Genomic DNA, 18,996 nt, shown 5'->3' with positions numbered 1-18,996 from the left:
GTATTAGTCAGCTACTTTTCTTGTCTTCCCTTCTCTTCCTTCCTCTGTCTTCTTTTCTATTTTTTAAAATTATGTCAAAAATCTTCTGGATTTTTAAAAAATAACTCAGATCTCCATCTTATATCAAGCCAAGTAAAATAAAATCTCAACCAGCCAAATCTTCAGAAATTATTGTAAAGATATCAGATGTACCATTTGAGAATAGAAAAATGCAAACTATGAATTAATTTCTATGCCCCACCCTACATTTATCAGTTATTCATTTGGCAAAGAACATGCATAATACTTTCTAGCCCTCAAGGTGGTACTTGCTAACACTTATTTAAGAGCTAATCTCTGTTACACATTTTACCACATTATTTTACAGGACCTTTCCAGAAATCCTCTTTTTTAAAGAGAAATATTCCAAGCATTAGAGAATTCAAGGAACTTGCCCTCAGCCATATAGTTCAGAACTTGGCAGGCCAGGGATCTGTGCCCAGGTCGGCTGAATTGAGAACCTGTGATCTTTACCCCTGGGGATGAAGAAAGCCAAACGCTGAACATACGTGTACCAGAGCTTGGGATGGCGGCTCACGGAATGATTTTTTCCATTAGTTGGAGTGTCTTTTGTTGCTGATTTACTCAACAGGAATTCTTGAAGCTTCTGCTTTACTTCTGTACTTGCCACTGCCCCTGAAACACACACACACACAGAAACAGATGGTGATTTGGGGTTCTGTCCTTTCCTGCCTCTGAATATTACTGGTCACAGCATATGAGTTTTCCTATTAAAGAAAAAACGAGAGTCTAAACAGGCTTTAGAAAATGACATAGTAATGTTTCATAACTACTGCTTCAACTGCCAATTTTCAAAAGACCTCCGATGATTTAATTGCTTTTACAGAAAGGGGATTCCCAGAATTAATAGTAGATTTTTCCTAAGCTTTAAAAAATACTGCTGAGGAACGAAGCACTGTTTTTTAAAAGTCAGGAATCTTGGGGGACAATATAAGTGATTAAACACATTAAAATGAGCTCTTTTGAATTTCTAGTTTTCAAAAACTAACTTAAAAAAAACTTTTGAGCATTAAACAAATAAATAATGCTGACAATTTCAGTTCAAGTCATCACATTTTAAACCTTGCTACGACCTGATTTTGAACTGACCTCATGCCGGGGAATTATTTGGATCTGTCTCCCTCTTGTGGACAGTTTTTTTTTTTTTTTTAAACACAAGTTCTACCTTAAATCTTTCCAAAGTCAGGGTACTTAAAAAGTAAACTAGACAAGGCTTGACTTATTAAACAGCAATGACTACTTGAATGGGAGGAAGGTGGAGTAATGTGGAAGTAAGTTTATTGTTAAACACAATGGCATAGCCATATTGCCTTAGCATAACGTTATTTTTAAGGTGCAAAATAAAAGATATTATCATCTTTGCCAAACAAGGTTAAGTTTACTTCCGAAGATGCCTGTAGACTGAATGCAGAGAGCTGACATGTGAATGTCAAAGCTTTACATTTGGGCCCTTAATTTATTCTTTTACTTAAACACGGACAATTTTGACAAGTTTAATTCCACTCTATATCAGGCTCCTTTCTGAATGACAATCAGCTAAAGATGAGGGAAGAGATCCATTTTTTACCCTGGTGCCTCTTACTTTCTCGTCCTCTATCTTTGCCTCTGAGAGGAGGAAGCTGCTGTTCTCTGCGATGCCTCTCTACTTCCTGTTCTTGCCTCTGCTGCTCCAGTTTCTGCTCCTTTTCTAGCAGTTCTTGCTGCTGTTTTATGGCTAGAAGTTCCTGTTGCAACTTGCGAGAAGAGAAAGACATGAGAGTGTGCAATTTCTTTAGGCTTCATAGTCATCAATGACCAAAATCAAAATGTTATAAGCTTTTGGAACTTACGTCTATTTACTTTACATTTTAGCCTTTTTTTTTTTTTTGGTATATTATTGAAATCTAAAGACAAGCAACTAATGCCATTAATTGTTTTACTGTCATTAACAAGCAAGTTTTTAGGTAGCTTCATTACCTATGCCGTCCTATCAGAATATTACCAAATTCACTCAGATCTTCAGTTCCTTGAGTGACTTTTCTTTGTGCATCTGAAATACATGCCACAGCAAAGAAAGTCAGGAATTTCCCAGAAGTCTGTTTTACCAAGTCCCTCACAACACAAACAACTGAAATCTTGACTTCTTATCCTAAGAAACAGTATGAACATAATCAAACTGAGTACAATAGTGAGATATGAATTAATTTGGGGAAAATGCATCTGAAATAAAATGAAGGCTAAAAGTTTCAAAACCTTACAGAGAAGGTTTTCAATAGATAAATACAATCCCTAAATCCACCACAAGCTATTTTCTCAAAATAGCAAAGTCTAATTAATTAGTTCACTCAGCACATAAAACTCCTCAGTTACAGACGGGTCAAGAAGAAATCACTTCCGCAAGACTACACTTTGATGCAAACTACTGTTTGGCTGTTTGAATCCCTTGAATTCACTTCTAAATAAAGTAAAACATGAATATAAAGCATTCTTAAAAACCATTTGAGTTGTCAATTTTCTCAGACTGTGAAACAGACATCGAGGAAAAATTGTAAATGTGCCCACTGAGGAATAACTCAAGACTGAGTTCTACTAGGCTCTGACATTACTAGATACAAGATCTAGACAGCTTATTAATAAGCTATTCAGAACATGGGTTCCTCAGATATAAGACAGAGAAATAATCTCCTTCATGCATTATGTTCAAAATGCATATGAAATTTAGGTTGTAAGTTTGAACAATATTAATTTTGCTTTGATACTAATGAAGTTAGTATAATCTGCTGTTTACATGAGATAGGTGTCTAAGACTCTGAAATTTACATTGAAAAGTAACAGAAAAAAAAGTATGTGGAATGGCATAAGAGTTATTGTGGAGCAACAGGAAGCCAATTCTGCACATCAAACATGATAGCTTCTCTCGTCCCAGGACATGGTTAGAAGCATTTCTGATTTCCTTCCATATTACAATCTCTGGCATTCTGGATGTGCTTTACTAGTCTCTTAATAATAATAATTCTCTTTTCTAACAAAAAATTTCATAATTCTGCTTAAACTTTGCCTTAAATATTAGTTCTATACAGATACTGGGGTTGGTCAGATTGATTTAGTGTGCCACCCAAAGCCCAAAAGGAAATGAATATTAATCTCTCTTAAGCATCTAGAAAAGCACAGAATTTAATTTCCACAGCAACTATTCATTGCTGAGGACTGCAGGAATGAAGTTTAAAAACAATTCACTCCTCCAATTTCAGATGTTCTAGTCCAGCCCAGAGGCGGAATGAAGTAGTAGCTTTGGAGGCAGACAAGGCAAGATTACATATCTTTACTGGCTGTGTGACCCTGGGCAAGTTATAATATTTCTCTGAGCCTCAGATTACTAGGTGGAAAAATGGGACAATAGCATCTAATTCAACAGGTGTTGATTATAAAAACCAAAGATTCAAAGCACTAATATAAATAAGTAAAGCATCATGCTGTGTCTTTCTTATCAAAACAAAAAAACTAAATGAATGTTAAAAACACCAACTTTTAGCCTTATAATATATAATACAAAACAGTAAAGTTAAAAAGAAATTAAAGCAAAAACACCTTTTAAACTTAAAAGGAAATTTTAAGTATATCTTTAGTTTCTGAAAAAGCAACTTATTACTCTAGAAAATTATTCCAAAAACTAAGTTTTCCATTTAGCTGTCTCAGAATCATTTTTCTCCCCCCTTTTCCAATATTTTCCAGATGTCAATAAACCTGCTATATACTATTGTGTTTGGGGGCAAAGTAACAATTACCTACTGGCTACTACTGAGTAAAATCAAATTACTTTAAATTTTTAATATTGACCTTTACAACTATAAAAGGCATCAAACATAAATGAAAAGATGCATATGAAGCTGTAACTTATTAGTAATGTCCAATATTCAGGGCAACATGGCTTGCATAACATGGCAAAATGATCGAGATAGTTATGTAAATCTTAAAGTACAGTGAAGAACATAAATTTTACTCATTCATCACTTCCATCTTAAGATGTCTAGAATGATTGAAGAAAGAAATCGAGACATCACTGTTACTATTACTGTTTCAAAGGTCAAACTGAAATAATGTTTAAGAATCATTAAAAAAAAAGGTCTAAAACTAAATGAAAGTTTCCTACACTGCAAAATATAGCCATGATTCCATATGGGACTTAAAATCCTCATTCTTATTTTTAGGGTATCTTATAGATCAATAATTGGAAGAGTTCTTTTAGTAAAGTTCTTTCAGTTAAAGGAAAAAAATATTACCCATTATATCAGATCAAAGGGTTTTTCTTGAAAAATAAGATAAAATAGGCCTGCTGGCTAAGGAGTTATGAAACAAGGAACATAGGGAGGAAAAAGCATCTTAACCTTCTCAGACACTATAATAATCAGTACGGTAAAAGTTTATAATACTCACATAGATTAATAATCTATATTAAAACCATGTAAATGTGTTTGTACTTGATATGAAAGTGAATAAAAGATCAAGTGCCTATAATACAATATAATAAAATAAGAAATAATATCACATTACCTTATTATAATAATATATTAACATAGTTAACTCATTTTTTGAAGGAGTGGGACATAAAAAATTTATTATAAATATTTGCTGCTTTATATTACTGTCATAATAAATTCAAAGTAAGCATCTACTAAGTCAGACCAAAACAGCTTTGTTTTAAACATCTTTGTCAAGAAGTTGAAAGACATTTACAAATAAAACTGAAGTAATACTTATCTCAGACGATACAAGACTAAATAGATACAAACACATCAAGAATGATCTTAAAATAGAAAATAGTCAATCACAAAAAATTCTGGGATATGGACATACTTCTCCTAGAATAACTTAATTAAACAACTTGGGTCTCAAATTATCAACTACTCCCAAAATTCTTTCAATAAATTCTTATCTATTCAGTTCAGTTCAGTCAATTCAGTTCAGTCACTCAGTCGTGTCCGACTCTCCGCGACCCCATGAATCACAGCACGCCAGGCCTCCCTGTCCATCACCAACTCCCGGAGTTCACTCAAACTCATGTCCACAGAGTTGGTGATGCCATCCAGCCATCTCATTCTCGGTCATCCTCTTCTCCTCCCGCCCCCAACCTTTCCCAGCATCAAGAGTCTTTTCCAGTGAGTCAACTCGTCGCATGAGGTGGCCAAAGTATTGCAGTTTCAGCTTTAGCATCAGTCCTTCCAGTGAACACCCAGGATTGATCTCCCTTAGAATGGACTGGTTGGATCTCCTCACGGTACAAGGGACTCTCAAGAGTCTTCTCCAACACCACAGTTCAAAAGCATCGATTCTTCGGCGATCAGCTTTCTTCACAGTCCAACTCTCATATCCATACATGACCATGGGAAAAACCATTGCCTTGACTAGACGGACCTTGGTTGGCAAAGTAATGTCTCTGCTTTTTAATATACTATCAAGGTTGGTCATAACTTTCCTTCCAAGGAGCAAGCGTCTTATAATTTCATGGCTGAAATCAGCATCTGCGGTGATTGTGGAGCCCAAAAATATAAAGTCTGACACTGTTTCCACTGTTTTTCCATCTATTTCCCATGAAGTGATGGGACCTGATGCCATGATCTTAGTTTTCTGAATGTTGAGCTTCAAGCCAACCTTTTCACTCTCCTCTTTCACTTTCATCAAGAGGCTTTTGAGTTCCTCTTCACTTTCTGCCTTAAGAGTAGTGTCATCTGCATATCTGAGATTATTGATATTTCTCCCAGCAATCTTGATTCCAGCTTGTGCTTCTTCCAGCCCAGCGTTCCTCATGATGTACTCTGCATACAAGTTAAATAAGCAAGGTGACAATATACAGCCTTGACACACTCCTTTTCCTATTTGGAACCAGTCGGTTGTTCCATGTACAGTTCTGACTGTTGCTTCCTGACCTGCATACAGGTTTCTCAAGAGGCAGGTCAGGTGGTCTGGGATTCCCATCTCTTTCAGAATGTTCCACAGTTTATTGTGATCCACACAGTCAAAGGCTTTGGCATAGTCAATGAAGCAGAAATAGATGTTTTTCTGGAACTCTCTTGCTTTCTCCATGATCCAGTGGATGTTGGCAATTTGATCTCTGGTGCCTCTATCTTTTCTAAAACCTGCTTGAACATCTAGGAGTTCATGGTTCACGTACTGCTGAAGCCTGACTTGGAGAATTTTGAGCATGACTTTACTAGCATGTGAGATGAGTGCAATTGTGTGGTAGTTTGAGCATTCTTTGGCATTGCCTTTCTTTGGGATTGGAATGAAAACTGACCTTTTCCAGTCCTGTGGCCACTGCTGAGTTTTCCAAATTTGCTGGCATATTGAGTGCAGCACTTTCACAGCATCATCTTTCAAGACTTGAAATAGCTCAACTGGAATTCCATCACCTCCACTAGCTTTGTTCGTAGTGACGCTTTCTAAGGCCCACTTGACTTCACATTCCAAGATGTGTGGCTCTAGGTCAGTGATCACATTATCGTGACTATCTTGATCGTGAAGATCTTTTTTGTACAGTTTTTCTGTGTATTCTTGCCACCTCTTCTTAATATCTTCTGCTTCTGTTAGGTCCCTACCATTTCTGTCCTTTATCGAGCCCATCTTTGCATGAAATGTTCCCTTTGAATCTCTAATTTTCTTGAAGAGATCTCTTGTTTTTCCTATTCTGTTGTTTTCCTCTATTTCTTTGCATGGATCACTGAGGAAGGCTTTCTTATCTCTCCTTGCTATTCTTTGGAACTCTGCATTCAGATGCTTATATCTTTCCTTTTCTCCTTTGCTTTTCGCTTCTCTTCTTTTCACAGCTATTTGTAAGGCCTCCTCAGACAGCCATTTTGTTTTTTTGCATTTCTTTTCCATGGGGATGGTCTTAGACTTAAATAAAAACACTGAAAATATCTGTACCAGTTTCTATACACACATTCCGTTCCGTCGCTCAGTCGTGTCCGACTCTCTGCGACCCTGTGGACTGTAGCCTACCAGGCTTCTCCATCCATGGGATTCTCCAGGCAAGAATACTGGAGTGGGTTACCGTTTCCTTCTCCAGGGGATCTTCCCGACCCAGGGATCAAACCCTGGTCTCCCGCATTGGAGACAGACGCTTTAACCTCTGAGCCACCAGGGAACATATATATATATAATTCTATCCAGCTTTTCATTATGTTATTATTTTGAATGTATACATTATGAAGTTTTTTCCATAAGGAAGATTAAGGCATATCCAGGACATCTACTTATAGACCAAAGACAAAAATAAAAAAATAAAAAATAAAAAGTAAAGGCTCTCACATAAAGTGATTAATTTATCCTCCCTGGTAAATAGTATATGTAGATTCTTTAGACACATAAAATGTGTCTCCTCAGGCTCATGGTTCTTCTTGATGGAGAGTATATGTGGCAAATGGACAAAATCATGTAGAAGAGAATCTTAAAAAGGGTAAGAAGTTACTATTCCCAGATATTGATGCTATAAACTAACAGATAAAGGAGTTGTAGAGGCCCCTCTCCAAGAAGCAAAGCAGGATTTTTGCCAGGATTCCTTTTACTTACCCTGGGTTTTCACTAGTCCAACCCCAGTTTCCTCCCAGCCATGAATCCATATCTTTTCAGAATGAAACATCCCCCCTCTGATCCCTCTGTGCCCATGTTATGGTGCAGACTCCCAGAGTCAACAGTCAGAGACAAAGAAACACTTGCTACCTTGATGTGCTCCTGAAGCTGGGCCTGGTGCTGCCGTGTCAAGTTCTCATGCTGCTTCTGAAACTCCGCGATCAAAAGCTGCTTTTGGATCTGCTGCTGTTGCTGGATGAGGAGTAACTCCTGCTGCAGTTGCTTCTCACGGACAACAGGGTCCACCACGGGCATCATCATCCTGAGGTCTGTCCTTAGATCTAAAGGCGAGATGGGCTCCAGGCCCACAGGAACCTCTGACTTCACATCGACTGGAGAAACCAAAAAAAAGGAGAGGTGACAGAGGACAGAAGATTAGCACACTGATTTGGAAACAAATTAGAAGTGAAAGACACTATATCCTACTAGATTTCTTTCAATGCACCAATAAATTTAGTTCTGATTTTTAAAAGGATAATAGAAAGGTCTTCTGTATATTCAGCCAGTTCAGTTCAGTTCAGTTCAGTCGCTCAGTCATGTCCGACTCTCCGCGACCCCATGAATCACAGCATACCAGGCCTCCCTGTCCATCACCAACTCCAGGAGTTCACTCAAACTCATGGCCATCGAGTCGGTGATGCCATCCAGCCATCTCATTCTCGGTCGTCCCCTTCTCCTCCCGCCCCCAACCTTTCCCAGCTTCAGAGTCTTTTCCAGTGAGTCAACTCGTCGCATGAGGTGGCCAAAGTATTGCAGTTTCAGCTTTAGCATCAGTCCTTCCAATGAACACCCAGGATTGATCTCCCTTAGAATGGACTGTATATTAGATTTGATAAAATGCTGATTGTCAGCTAGCACTTTGTACTTTGCCACGAAATCTTTCACATTTCCCTTTCTCACAGAGACGATTCCAAATATCCACAGGTATAAAAGTTGTTCATTTATAACACTTATTCTACTGGACCACTGGTCAAATTCAAGTTGACTTAAGACAAAAAATGCAACACTATTGAGGAAAAGATGTTATGTGCTATTAGAAAACTTCTAACACAAACAAATTTGTACTCTTACAAATATTTTTGTTTGTAATCAGGATACATTCCTTAAGAAGTAAAGCTTATAAAATAAAGAAGTAAAGCTTATAAAATAATGTATTTGTAGGGCTATGGAACCTAGCAAAGAAAAAAGTACAAATCTGAATACTAAAATGTAGGGAATGGTGAGTAGAAAGCAAATACAGACCCCGTGTAGACAGAAGTCACCTATTTTTCAATTAAATAATTGGAATTTGTTTTTTAATTATGGGAACTGGAAAAACATGCTTCTGTAAATGGACCTTGACATACAGGTTGTCAATTTTCAAACTCTGCTTTAAATCTAAATGCCTGATCCCATAACATATAAAAGGATGTGTTATCTTCTGGGTAACTGTGTTATCCTGGGTGTGTTATTTAAGTTCTCTGGGTCTCAGTTTCCTCACAGGTAAAATGGAGATAATTACCATTAACAGTAACAACACAGAGTTGTTAACAGGATTAAATAAGATAATTCAAAGACTCACAACATACTTCTCAATAAATGCTTTTTTAAATTATGTAAAAGTGGAATTTACTGTGTATTAGAATAAATCATGAACACTGTGAGAATAACCATACAAAAATATTAGGAGTAACTATGAAAATAAAATTGTGTATGATTTCTATTATATATTAGAAAATAAAAACACTATAACTTCTAGAAAATATTTAAGCAAGGAAAAAAATATAGCTAAACAAATAAAAAATCCACCTTTACTAAAGTAAAGAAATGCAAATTTTAAATCAAAATAAGGCATCATTTTCTAATTATTAAGTATCATATTCCCCTGGAGACGGGAATGGCTACTCACTCCAGTATTCTTGCCTGGAGAATTCCATTGACTAGGGAACCTACATGTGATTCACATATATGCATACATGTATTTACATCAGGGCAAACATATGACCAAGCAGACAACTGTATATTGCAAGTGGCACTGCCAGTTAGTTTAAAACTTCCGAAAAAGTGATATGTGAAATCACAATTTGGTGATAGGTAGCAAGAGGAATTAAATATTTCTACCATTTGATTCAGGTTTGCCAACTCTTGGAATATATCTTTAGGAAATAAAATTAACACAGGAAGAAACAGTTCAATGTCATATTGTTAACTAAAGTATTATTATTTTAACTGAAATCACAACTACAAGGAGATATCTAGTAAAATATGTCGTATCTATTTCATGGAAAATATGCAATCATTAAAAATATTTATGGGAACAGGAAAAATGCTGTTACAACATTAACTGAAAGAACAATAATAAAAGTGACATATACCCTATGATAACTCTTTAACTATAGTTTAACTTAGTCAATATACATTTATTGAGAACCTTAAATTCCCAAGTTGATTCTACATGTTTGGGTTTATTAGTAAAACAAAAAGACAAAAAAACTCTAGCCTTCAATGAGCATATATTCTACTGGAGATTTAATGGTATTAATCTCTGAATTCTACTGGCTAAAACTGGTGAGATAGAGAACAAAAGAAAGTTGTATTTTAGGTGGAAATATGAGCAATTTCTCCCTTTATATTTTTTCATATTTTTACAATTGCATCTAATGCTCTGATTCTTACCCTGAGTAACTTAAATTTGCAGATTGCCGGTTGGAAACTATGAAGTTAATATTCCATGTGAATTTAAGAGCTATTTTCAGCAAGTCAAGAAAGGCTAACAGAAATTGTTTGTAGAAATTAAGGCTTCAAACACTAAATGAAATATTAATATCTTGCTTACCATGTGAATTGTGTGTACACAGAGGTTTGTGTGAAGAGGCATGACTGTGAACTGGGATGTGGGAACCTGTTATCAATCTTAGTTGACTACACCGGTGATGTTTCAACGGACAGATCAGAAGAGTTTGCAGTAATGGTACTGACATGCCATTTGATTGAAAACGGGAAAATGATTTATTAATAAACCATAGTTTGGTGGACAATATCTTCTAAAACATGGTATTTGCAAAAGAAAAGATATTAATTTTGACAAGTGTGAAACTAAGTGAGAATGAGGGCCTGTAAGATCTTTGGTTACACTGTCCAGTGTAGAACTGTCAATTAAGGCTCTGGAGTCACATAAGATTTTGAGTATTAATTTATGGAGGTGGCATTATTCCAATCAAAAGCAATGGCTGTTAATGATATACTTTATTTCTACACTGAAAAGGCCAAAATAAAGCCTCAGTATTTACATGGACATCTCAATAAACATATTTAACCCTATGAATGCAAGATGTAAAATTTCAAGAGACCTGGGATCTCTACTTGCTGGCATTCTTATTATCTGTAAACTATAATCATCAATTCCCCACCCCCCGAAAAAAAAGAAAACAAAAAAGATAAGGAGAAAAGAGCCCCAGAACTCTCTGATACAGCTAGTCTAAGACTCAAAGGGTAATTTGACTTCTTAACCTGCTATCCCAACAGAAATGATTGTGTCTAACTGCTTGCCTTTGTTCAGAGACTAATCACTAAATTGTGAAAAATCACCCTCAACTTACAAAAACTGCCCTTGATTATAAATAATTGCCCAAGACTGAGAGAAAGCGGCAGGCTAGATCCCAGTCTTTCATCCAATTTATTCAGCAGCAATCCACATTCCATTTGTCTAGACTAAATATAGCAGCGTTTATACAAGAAATCAATAGTGCTTGCAGAGAGGAGAGCAAAGGCATGAATATTTCATCAAACTCAGAGAGAAATGGCAATCAGCAAACTGATGGTTCTGTGTAGGTCATCTCTGGCCTGCTGGATCAGTTCCTGTTACTTGGACAATAGCTCATCTCTGTCTAATCATAATCATATCATAACCATTCTATTTTTAACATTAATTGCATTGTGGGTGACAAAGGCTCATCGTATTCCAAAAGGGAAGATGGATTTTTCTTACATCTTTGGTGACAGGCTAATAAGCCTCCTCAGGAACAATAATAGTAACACAATACCAGGGCTGAGTTTCAACAAGTTGCAGTCACCTACACATCACAAAATGTGAAATAAAGGTCACTGTCAACAGCTGTTATATTATCATAATTAGAAATAATCAACTTACAAGGAAAAAATAACAACCAGCTTTAACAATGAGGAAATGGAATCATCACTGTTCACAACATTTCTTGTCTAGGAACATGCAAAGTCCTTACAAATTACTTAGAACAGGTGGCCAGGGATACATAAGATAGAAGGAAGTTGATGATAACAAATAGTAGCGTTAGCATTTGTTGTTGCTCAGTCGTGTCTGACTCTGACTGTTAGCATTACTTATGGGGGTGTGTCATGGACTCTACCTGCCAGGCTCCTCTGTCCATGGAATTTTCCAGGCAAGAATACTGGAGTGGGTTGCCATTCCCTTCTCCAGGGGATCTTGATCCAGGGATCAAACCCAGGTCTGCTGCATTGCAGGCAGATTGTTTACCGACTGAGCCACCAGGGAACAAATCCAATTTTCTTTTTTTTTGGCTGCACCATGGCGCATGTGGGATCTTAGTTTCCTGACCAGGTATCAAGCTCCGTCATCTCCTGCATTGGAAGGACAGTCTTAACCACTGGACTGCCAGGAAAGTCCCATCAAATCCTATTTTTTAACAGATATAACTTTACCTGGACTCACCCACTATTTGTCTGAGATTTCAAATACATGCCAATATATATATATATATATATCTTATATATATATATAAACACACACATATTATTATTATTATTCTAATACCAAATGCCCAGCTGGAACTTTTCCACATCTAAATTAACTAGTCTTATTATCAGTTTACAAAGTTCTACATTCTTTCCTCAGTGTCTTTCTTCTTTGACAGTTATTCCATCTTATGTTTAACATTTATCAACTCATGAAATTTTTAGAAATAGTTTTTAGTTTATTAAGAAACATGGACACAGAAAAGCTTCCATTTCAAAATATAAATCCCAGCTCATATAAATATGCACAACAACTATATTTATTTAAGCAAAACATGTTCCTGTTCAGTTGTAATTAAACTTCTTTAACAAATACTTTTTTTTTAATACCAAGACCATTAAAGAGTTCAATCAAAGCACTGAGAAAACTCAGTACTTTGGCATGTTGCTTAAATCTTCACTTTAGATGCTATTACTTATGGCACTGGTAAATAGGAAGAATCTTCTTATGTTCAATAACAGGACTCTCTGGTTGCTTCTTTATCATCTGGCTTACAAACAAGAAGCCATCCATTTTAAGAATGTTTTAAGTGAATAACTTGCAAACCTCACGAACGGAAAAAATTCTAAGAATGCAAATTTTGACCATTTACAACTATCACAACAATGGTTGAAGCCTGTTCATGCTGTTCCTCTGAATGAGATCCCGAAGCAGTGTAGTGCAAAGCACAGGCTTTCACAAAAAGAAAATGGCATAGGGACAATCTCCCACCAATTCATATGTGTCAATTTAGTTAAAAGTTGAGACTTGAAAAACTGCGACAAAAATGGAACCATGTTTAACAACATATCTCAGTTAATACTCATAGTTACAGCAGCTATGCTAATATTCAGGACACCCCATTCCACAGATACCCAGAGACAGTTTATGTGGAAATTAAGTTCTCAAACCAAGAAATGGTTGACCAATACCACTCGCAGGTGGACATATGAACAACAATTGCCAGATCTGGGGAAACAAATGTTGCTTTGATCATCTGTTCAGCTTCTTTTGTTCCTCCTTTCCTGCACAGAAATCTGTGAGAGTTTGGGCCTGCAGACTCCACCCATGGGAAAAGGCTGCCGGCTGTACCATTTTGTGCTTTAAAATAATCCAGTCAAATATGTGGCCTTCTCAGTAGTTCAGGGTTCAAAAAAGAATGTGGAATAGCTCTCTCAGCTATGTGTGATCTGGCTCTTTTCAAAGTATAGCCTATAATAACAGTTTAAGTATATGGGAAACTCTGCAGGAATTTATATGAAACTTCATCAGGAATAGATATATTTCACTAATATTTTCCTATTTGTTTCTTTTTTACAGGCTTTGCTAAGGCAGGCTGGTCCTATTAACATATGTCTACATGTATCCTGATTATACCAGGTCATTTATGAAACTGCTCAATACCAAGATGTTCAGTGATGCTCATTTGTCAGGTAGTGCCAGAAAGATTGCTTCTTGCTCTGTATAGCATGTACTGCCATGTCCTGCCATTTCTGTACTGTCTGGCCAAACCAAAATTAATAAGGAATAACACTGACACCCACTGCCAATTAGGAAGTTATCTGGTTTACTGTGTCCTAAACTCTTTGTATGCACATACATAATTCTATTGATCACTTGGTCAGCTAACTCAAGTATTAAAATATAATTTTCACTGTGAGCCTTCTTGAAAAGAAATTGGAGAGGTCTTGGAAAATGGTTGGAAGAAGGTCTATAAGTAGCAGTCTTTGTCATATTGATGCAACTTCACAGGTAGAACGTCAATCCCACCCTGAAGAACGTTAAACTTTGCTCTGGCACAGCAATGGGGGATACCTAGTTTTTGTGATTCTAGCTTCACTTCCCCTTTCTCATTATTGGTTACATTGATCACCAAAGACAGTTGGTAGAATCTACGGGCTTTGGGAAACAAAGAGAAGAACTTAAAATTTTCCTTCCTTCAACTTCATAAAGCTGATTTAAATTCATTTAAACCACCCTGAACCTTAAAGAAGGCTGAGTGCTGAAGAACTGATGCTTTTGAACTGTGGTGTTGGAGAAGACTCTTCAGAGTCCCTTGGACTGCAAGGAGATCCAACCAGTCAATCCTAAAGGAAATCAATCCTGAATATTCACTGGAAGGACTGATGCTGAAGCTGAAGCTCCGATACTTTGGCCACCTGATGCAAAGAGTCAACCCATTGGAAAAGACCTTGATGCTGGGAAAAATTGAAGGCAGAAGGAGAAGAGGACAACAGAGGACAAGATAGTTGGAAGGCACCGCTGACACGGACATGTGTGTGAGCAAGTTCCAGGAGATGGTGAAGGACAGGGAAGCCTGGCGTACTGCAATCCATAGGGTTGCAGAGTCAGACATGACTGAGCGACTGAACAACAGCAACAAAACCACCTTGATATTTCCCTTTCTGAAATCCCACTAACCCTTATAACCCATTTCTTTTAACACTGATTTGGAACCAAAGCAATTCAGTTCAGTTCAGTTCAGTCACTCAGTCGTGTCCGACTCTCCGCGACCCCATGAATCACAGCACGCCAGGCCTCCCTGTCATCACCAACTCCCGGAGTTCACTCAAACTCATGTCCACAGAGTCGGTGATGCCATCCAGCCATCTCATCCTCGGTCGTCCCCTTCTCCTCCCGCCCCCAACCTTTCCCAGCATCAGAGTCTTTTCAACTTTGTAATTTTATGAACACTTTTATGCTTTATATTTTGTTGGTTATTTTTGTTGTCGTTGTTCACCCTCTATCGCTCCCTTCTCTTTCGGCCTTCAATTTTTCCCAGCATCAAGGTCTTTTCCAGTAAGTCAGCTCTTCGCATTAGGTGGCCAAAGTATTGGGAGCTTCAGCTTCAACATCAGTCCTTCCAGTGAACACCCAGAGTTGATTTCCTTTAGTATTGACTGGTTTGATCTCCTTGCAGTCCAAGGGACTCTCAAAAATCTTCTCCAGCACCACAATTCGAAGGCATCAATTCTTCAGTACTCAACCTTTTTCATGGTCCAACACTCACATCTATATATGACTACTGGAAAATCCATAGCTTTGATTATATGGACCTTTGTTGGCAGTGATGTCTCTGCTTTTTAATACACTGTCTAGGTTTGTCATAACTTTCCTTCCAAGGAGCAAGCATCTTTTAATTTCATGGCTGCAGTCACCATCCGCAGAGACTTTGGGGCCCAAGAAAAGAAAATCTGTAACTGCTTCCACTTTTCCCCCATCTATTTGCCATGAAATGATGGGACCAAATGCCATGGTCTTAGTTTTTTGAATGTTGAGTTTGAAGTCAGCTTTTTCACCCTCAAGGAGAGGCTCTTAGTTCCTCTCCACTTTCAGCCATTAGAGTGGTATCATCTGCATATCTGAGGTTGCTGATATTTCTCGTGGCAATCTTGATTCCAGCTTGTGATTCTATCCTGGCATTTCACATGATATACTATGCATAGAAGTTAAATAAGCAAGGTAACAATACAAACCTTATCTTACTCTGTTCCCAATTTGAATCAGTCAGTTGTTCTATGTCCAGTTCTAACTATTGTTCTTAACCCGCATACCCACTTCTCAGGAGACAGGTAAGGTTGTCTGGTACTCCCATCTCTTTAAGAATTTTCCACAGTTTGTTTTGATCCACATGTCAAAGACTACAGTAGATGTTTTTCTGGAACTCCCTTTCTTTCTCCACAATCCAACAAATGTTGGCAATTTGATCTCTGGTTCCTCTGCCTCTTTGAAATCCACCTTGTACATCTGGAAGTTCTCAGTTCATGTAGTGCTAAAGCCCAGTTTGAAGGATTTGAGCATAACCTTGGTAGCATGTGAAATAAGCATAATTATAAGGTAGTTTGTACATTCTTTGGCATTGTCCTTCTTTGGGACTGGAATGAAAACTGACTTTTTCCAGTCCTGTGCCACTGCTGAGTTTTTCAAATTTGCTGACATCTTTTTTTGGAGTTGTTCTAGAAGGTCTTGTAGGTCTTCACAAAACCAGTCAGCTTCAGTTTCTTCGACATTAGTGGTTGGGGCATAGCATAGGCTTGGATTACTATGATGTTGAAAGATTTTTCTTGGAAATGAGCCTAGACCATTCTGTCATTTTGAGACTGCACCCAAGTACAGCATTTCGGATTTTTGTGTTGACTATGAGGATCGCTTCCTTTCTTCTAAGGGATTCTTTCCCATAGTAGTAGATATAATGGTCATCTGAATTAAATTTGCCCATTTTTGTCATTTTAGTTCACTAATTCCTAAGATGTCAATGTTTACTCAATATCTTCTACTGGGCCATGTCCAGTTAACTTGATTAATGGGCCTGATATTCCAGGGTTCTATGCAGTATTGTTCTTGACAGCACTGGACTTTACTTTCACCACCAGACACATCCACAGCTGAGCATCATTCCTGCTTTGGCCGCCCAGTCTCTTCATTCTTCCTGCACTTATCAATAATTACCCTCCGCTTTTCTGAACTGGACACTTTCTGACCTGGAGGCTCTCATCTTTCAGTGCTGTATCTTTTTCCTTTCATACTGTTCATGGATTCTTGTGGCAAGAATGCTGAAGGAGTTTGCCATCCCCTCCTCAACGGACCACATTTTGTCAGAACTCTTCACTAAGATCCATCTGTCTTGGGTGGCCCTGCACAGCATGGCTCATAACTTTACTGAGTTATGCAAGCCCCTTTGCCACAACAAGATTGTGATCCACAAAGGGGTTGATTATATCATAGCATGAGGCTAACAGAGAGCTGGTCCAAGCCTTTGCCTCAATAATTATATTCCAGCATAAATTCTTAAGTATAATGTAGTAAATACTATCTAAAGAGAGTATCAGACTGTTTAGGTCTGTACGTATCTAAAATAACTTTAAAATCACTATTATTATAGTATTATCAGGTTGATATATGACTTTTCATTTATACCTTAATTCAGTGAATATTTGTAAAGCAATATTAAATGCCAAAACAGATTTTAATCAACAAGAGAAGGGACTGGCTTCCAAGAACTCATGTGCTTATGCACATCAACCCATAAACCAATGTATAAAACATGATTCATTAAACGCAATGATACTGATGCTCCAGAATCCCACCTGGACCCTCTTCTATTTTCTCTCCAGGACTCTCAATGGAGATATTAATATTTTCCTTTCCAGGGCTTTATTTGCTTTCTTCATGGTGACATTCTGTCTCCAGCCTAACACCTATTCTAAAATTGCCACCAATATATGTATAAGTCACAGTTCAAAAGCATCAATTATTCGGCACTCAGCTTTCTTTATAGTCCAACTCTCACATCCATACATGACTACTGGAAAAACCACGGCTTTGACTAGATGGACCTTTGTTGGCAAAGTGTCTCTCTGCTTTTTAATATGCTGTCTAGGTCTGTCATAGCTTTTTTTCCAAGGAGTAGATGTCTTTTAATTTCATGGCTGCAGTCAATCATCTGCAGTAATTTTTGAGCTCCCCAAAATGAAGTCTATCACTGTTTCCATTGTTTCCCCATCTATTTGCCATTAAGTGATAGGAATGGATGCCATAATCTTAGTTGTCTGAATGTTGAGTTTTAAGTCAACTTTTTCACTCTACTCTTTCACTTTCATTAAGAGGCTCTTTAGTTCTTTTTTGCTTTCTGCCATAATGGTGGTGTCATCTGTGTTTCTGAGGTTATTGCTATTTCTTCCAGCAGTCCTGATTCCAGCTTATGCTTCATCCAGCCAAGCATTTCTCATGATGTACTCTGCATATAAGTTAAATAAGCAGGGTGACAATATACAGTCTTGATGTACTCCTTTCCCGATTTGGAACCAGTCTGGTGCTCCATGTCCAGTTCTAACTGTTGCTTCTTGACATGCATACAGATTTCTCAGGAGGCAGGTAAGATGGTCTGGTATTCCCATCTCTTGAAGAATTTTCCACAGTTTGTTGTGATCCACACATCAAAGACTTGGGCGTAGTCAGTAAAGCAGAAGTATTACTGGTACTCTCCATTTAGCTGTCTCATGCCGTTTCTTCTCCAGTAACTCTGGTCTCAGTTTGTGCACCCAGAAAACACAAAAGTAATACCTGACTCCTTTTTTCTCTTTAGATTATCCATACACAATCAACATAAATAATTTTTTCTACTCTTTAATATATTTTTTAAATTCATCAAGCGCTCTCTGCTATCACTGCCTATCTTATGAAAGCAGTCTTCTGTCACTTTCCTGGGTAATACCTATCAGTGTCACCCCAGTCTTTAACATGATGTCTATGATATGCTTTCTTCCCTTCATTTGAGTCACAACAATATTCTTTCAGTCCTTAAACACATCATGCTCTCCGATGTCTCAGAGATTTCTCATACAAACATTACCTCTTTCTGAATTCCAATCCCACCCCATCCCATTTTTCGACACAGATTCTTACTTATCCTTCATATCTTAGCAGAAAGGATTTGATGTAGGATCTCTTTCTGCATCTTATTGCATTTTCTCATTAAATTTTGCAACTCATTTCATAACATTTGTTTGACTCCCTTCACTATCTAAGTTCTATGAGAAGAGGAACTAAAGTTTCAGCACCTGGTATAGCATGAAAGCATG

The 18,996-nt window shown here is 37.4% G+C and overlaps 1 protein-coding gene across 4 annotated transcripts in view; it reads right to left on the bottom strand.

Annotated features, from left to right (window-relative positions):
- Positions 1-18,996, bottom strand: part of LOC129552284 (histone deacetylase 9) — a 716,367-nt gene that overhangs the window by 93,025 nt on the left and 604,346 nt on the right. For 2 of the 4 annotated variants that reach the window (XM_088833594.1, XM_088833606.1), the window contains exons 4-6: positions 7,756-7,997; positions 1,643-1,784; positions 549-675 (exon numbers count right to left, since the gene is read on the bottom strand). In XM_088833594.1, the coding sequence (XP_088689720.1) occupies positions 549-675; positions 1,643-1,784; positions 7,756-7,997 (511 nt within the window). Of the gene's footprint in view, positions 1-548; positions 676-1,642; positions 1,794-7,755; positions 7,998-18,996 lie in introns of all 4 variants that reach the window. The other 2 variants (XM_088833586.1, XM_088833597.1) reach the window with 1 other exon arrangement.

This window comes from Moschus berezovskii, chromosome 3, assembly GCF_049115385.1.
Source record: "Moschus berezovskii isolate FMDL1 chromosome 3, NW_MosBer_1.0, whole genome shotgun sequence".
Lineage (NCBI taxonomy): Eukaryota > Metazoa > Chordata > Mammalia > Artiodactyla > Moschidae > Moschus > Moschus berezovskii.
The sequence above is the reverse complement of the archived record's forward strand: the minus strand, read 5'-3'. Positions and strand labels throughout refer to the sequence as shown.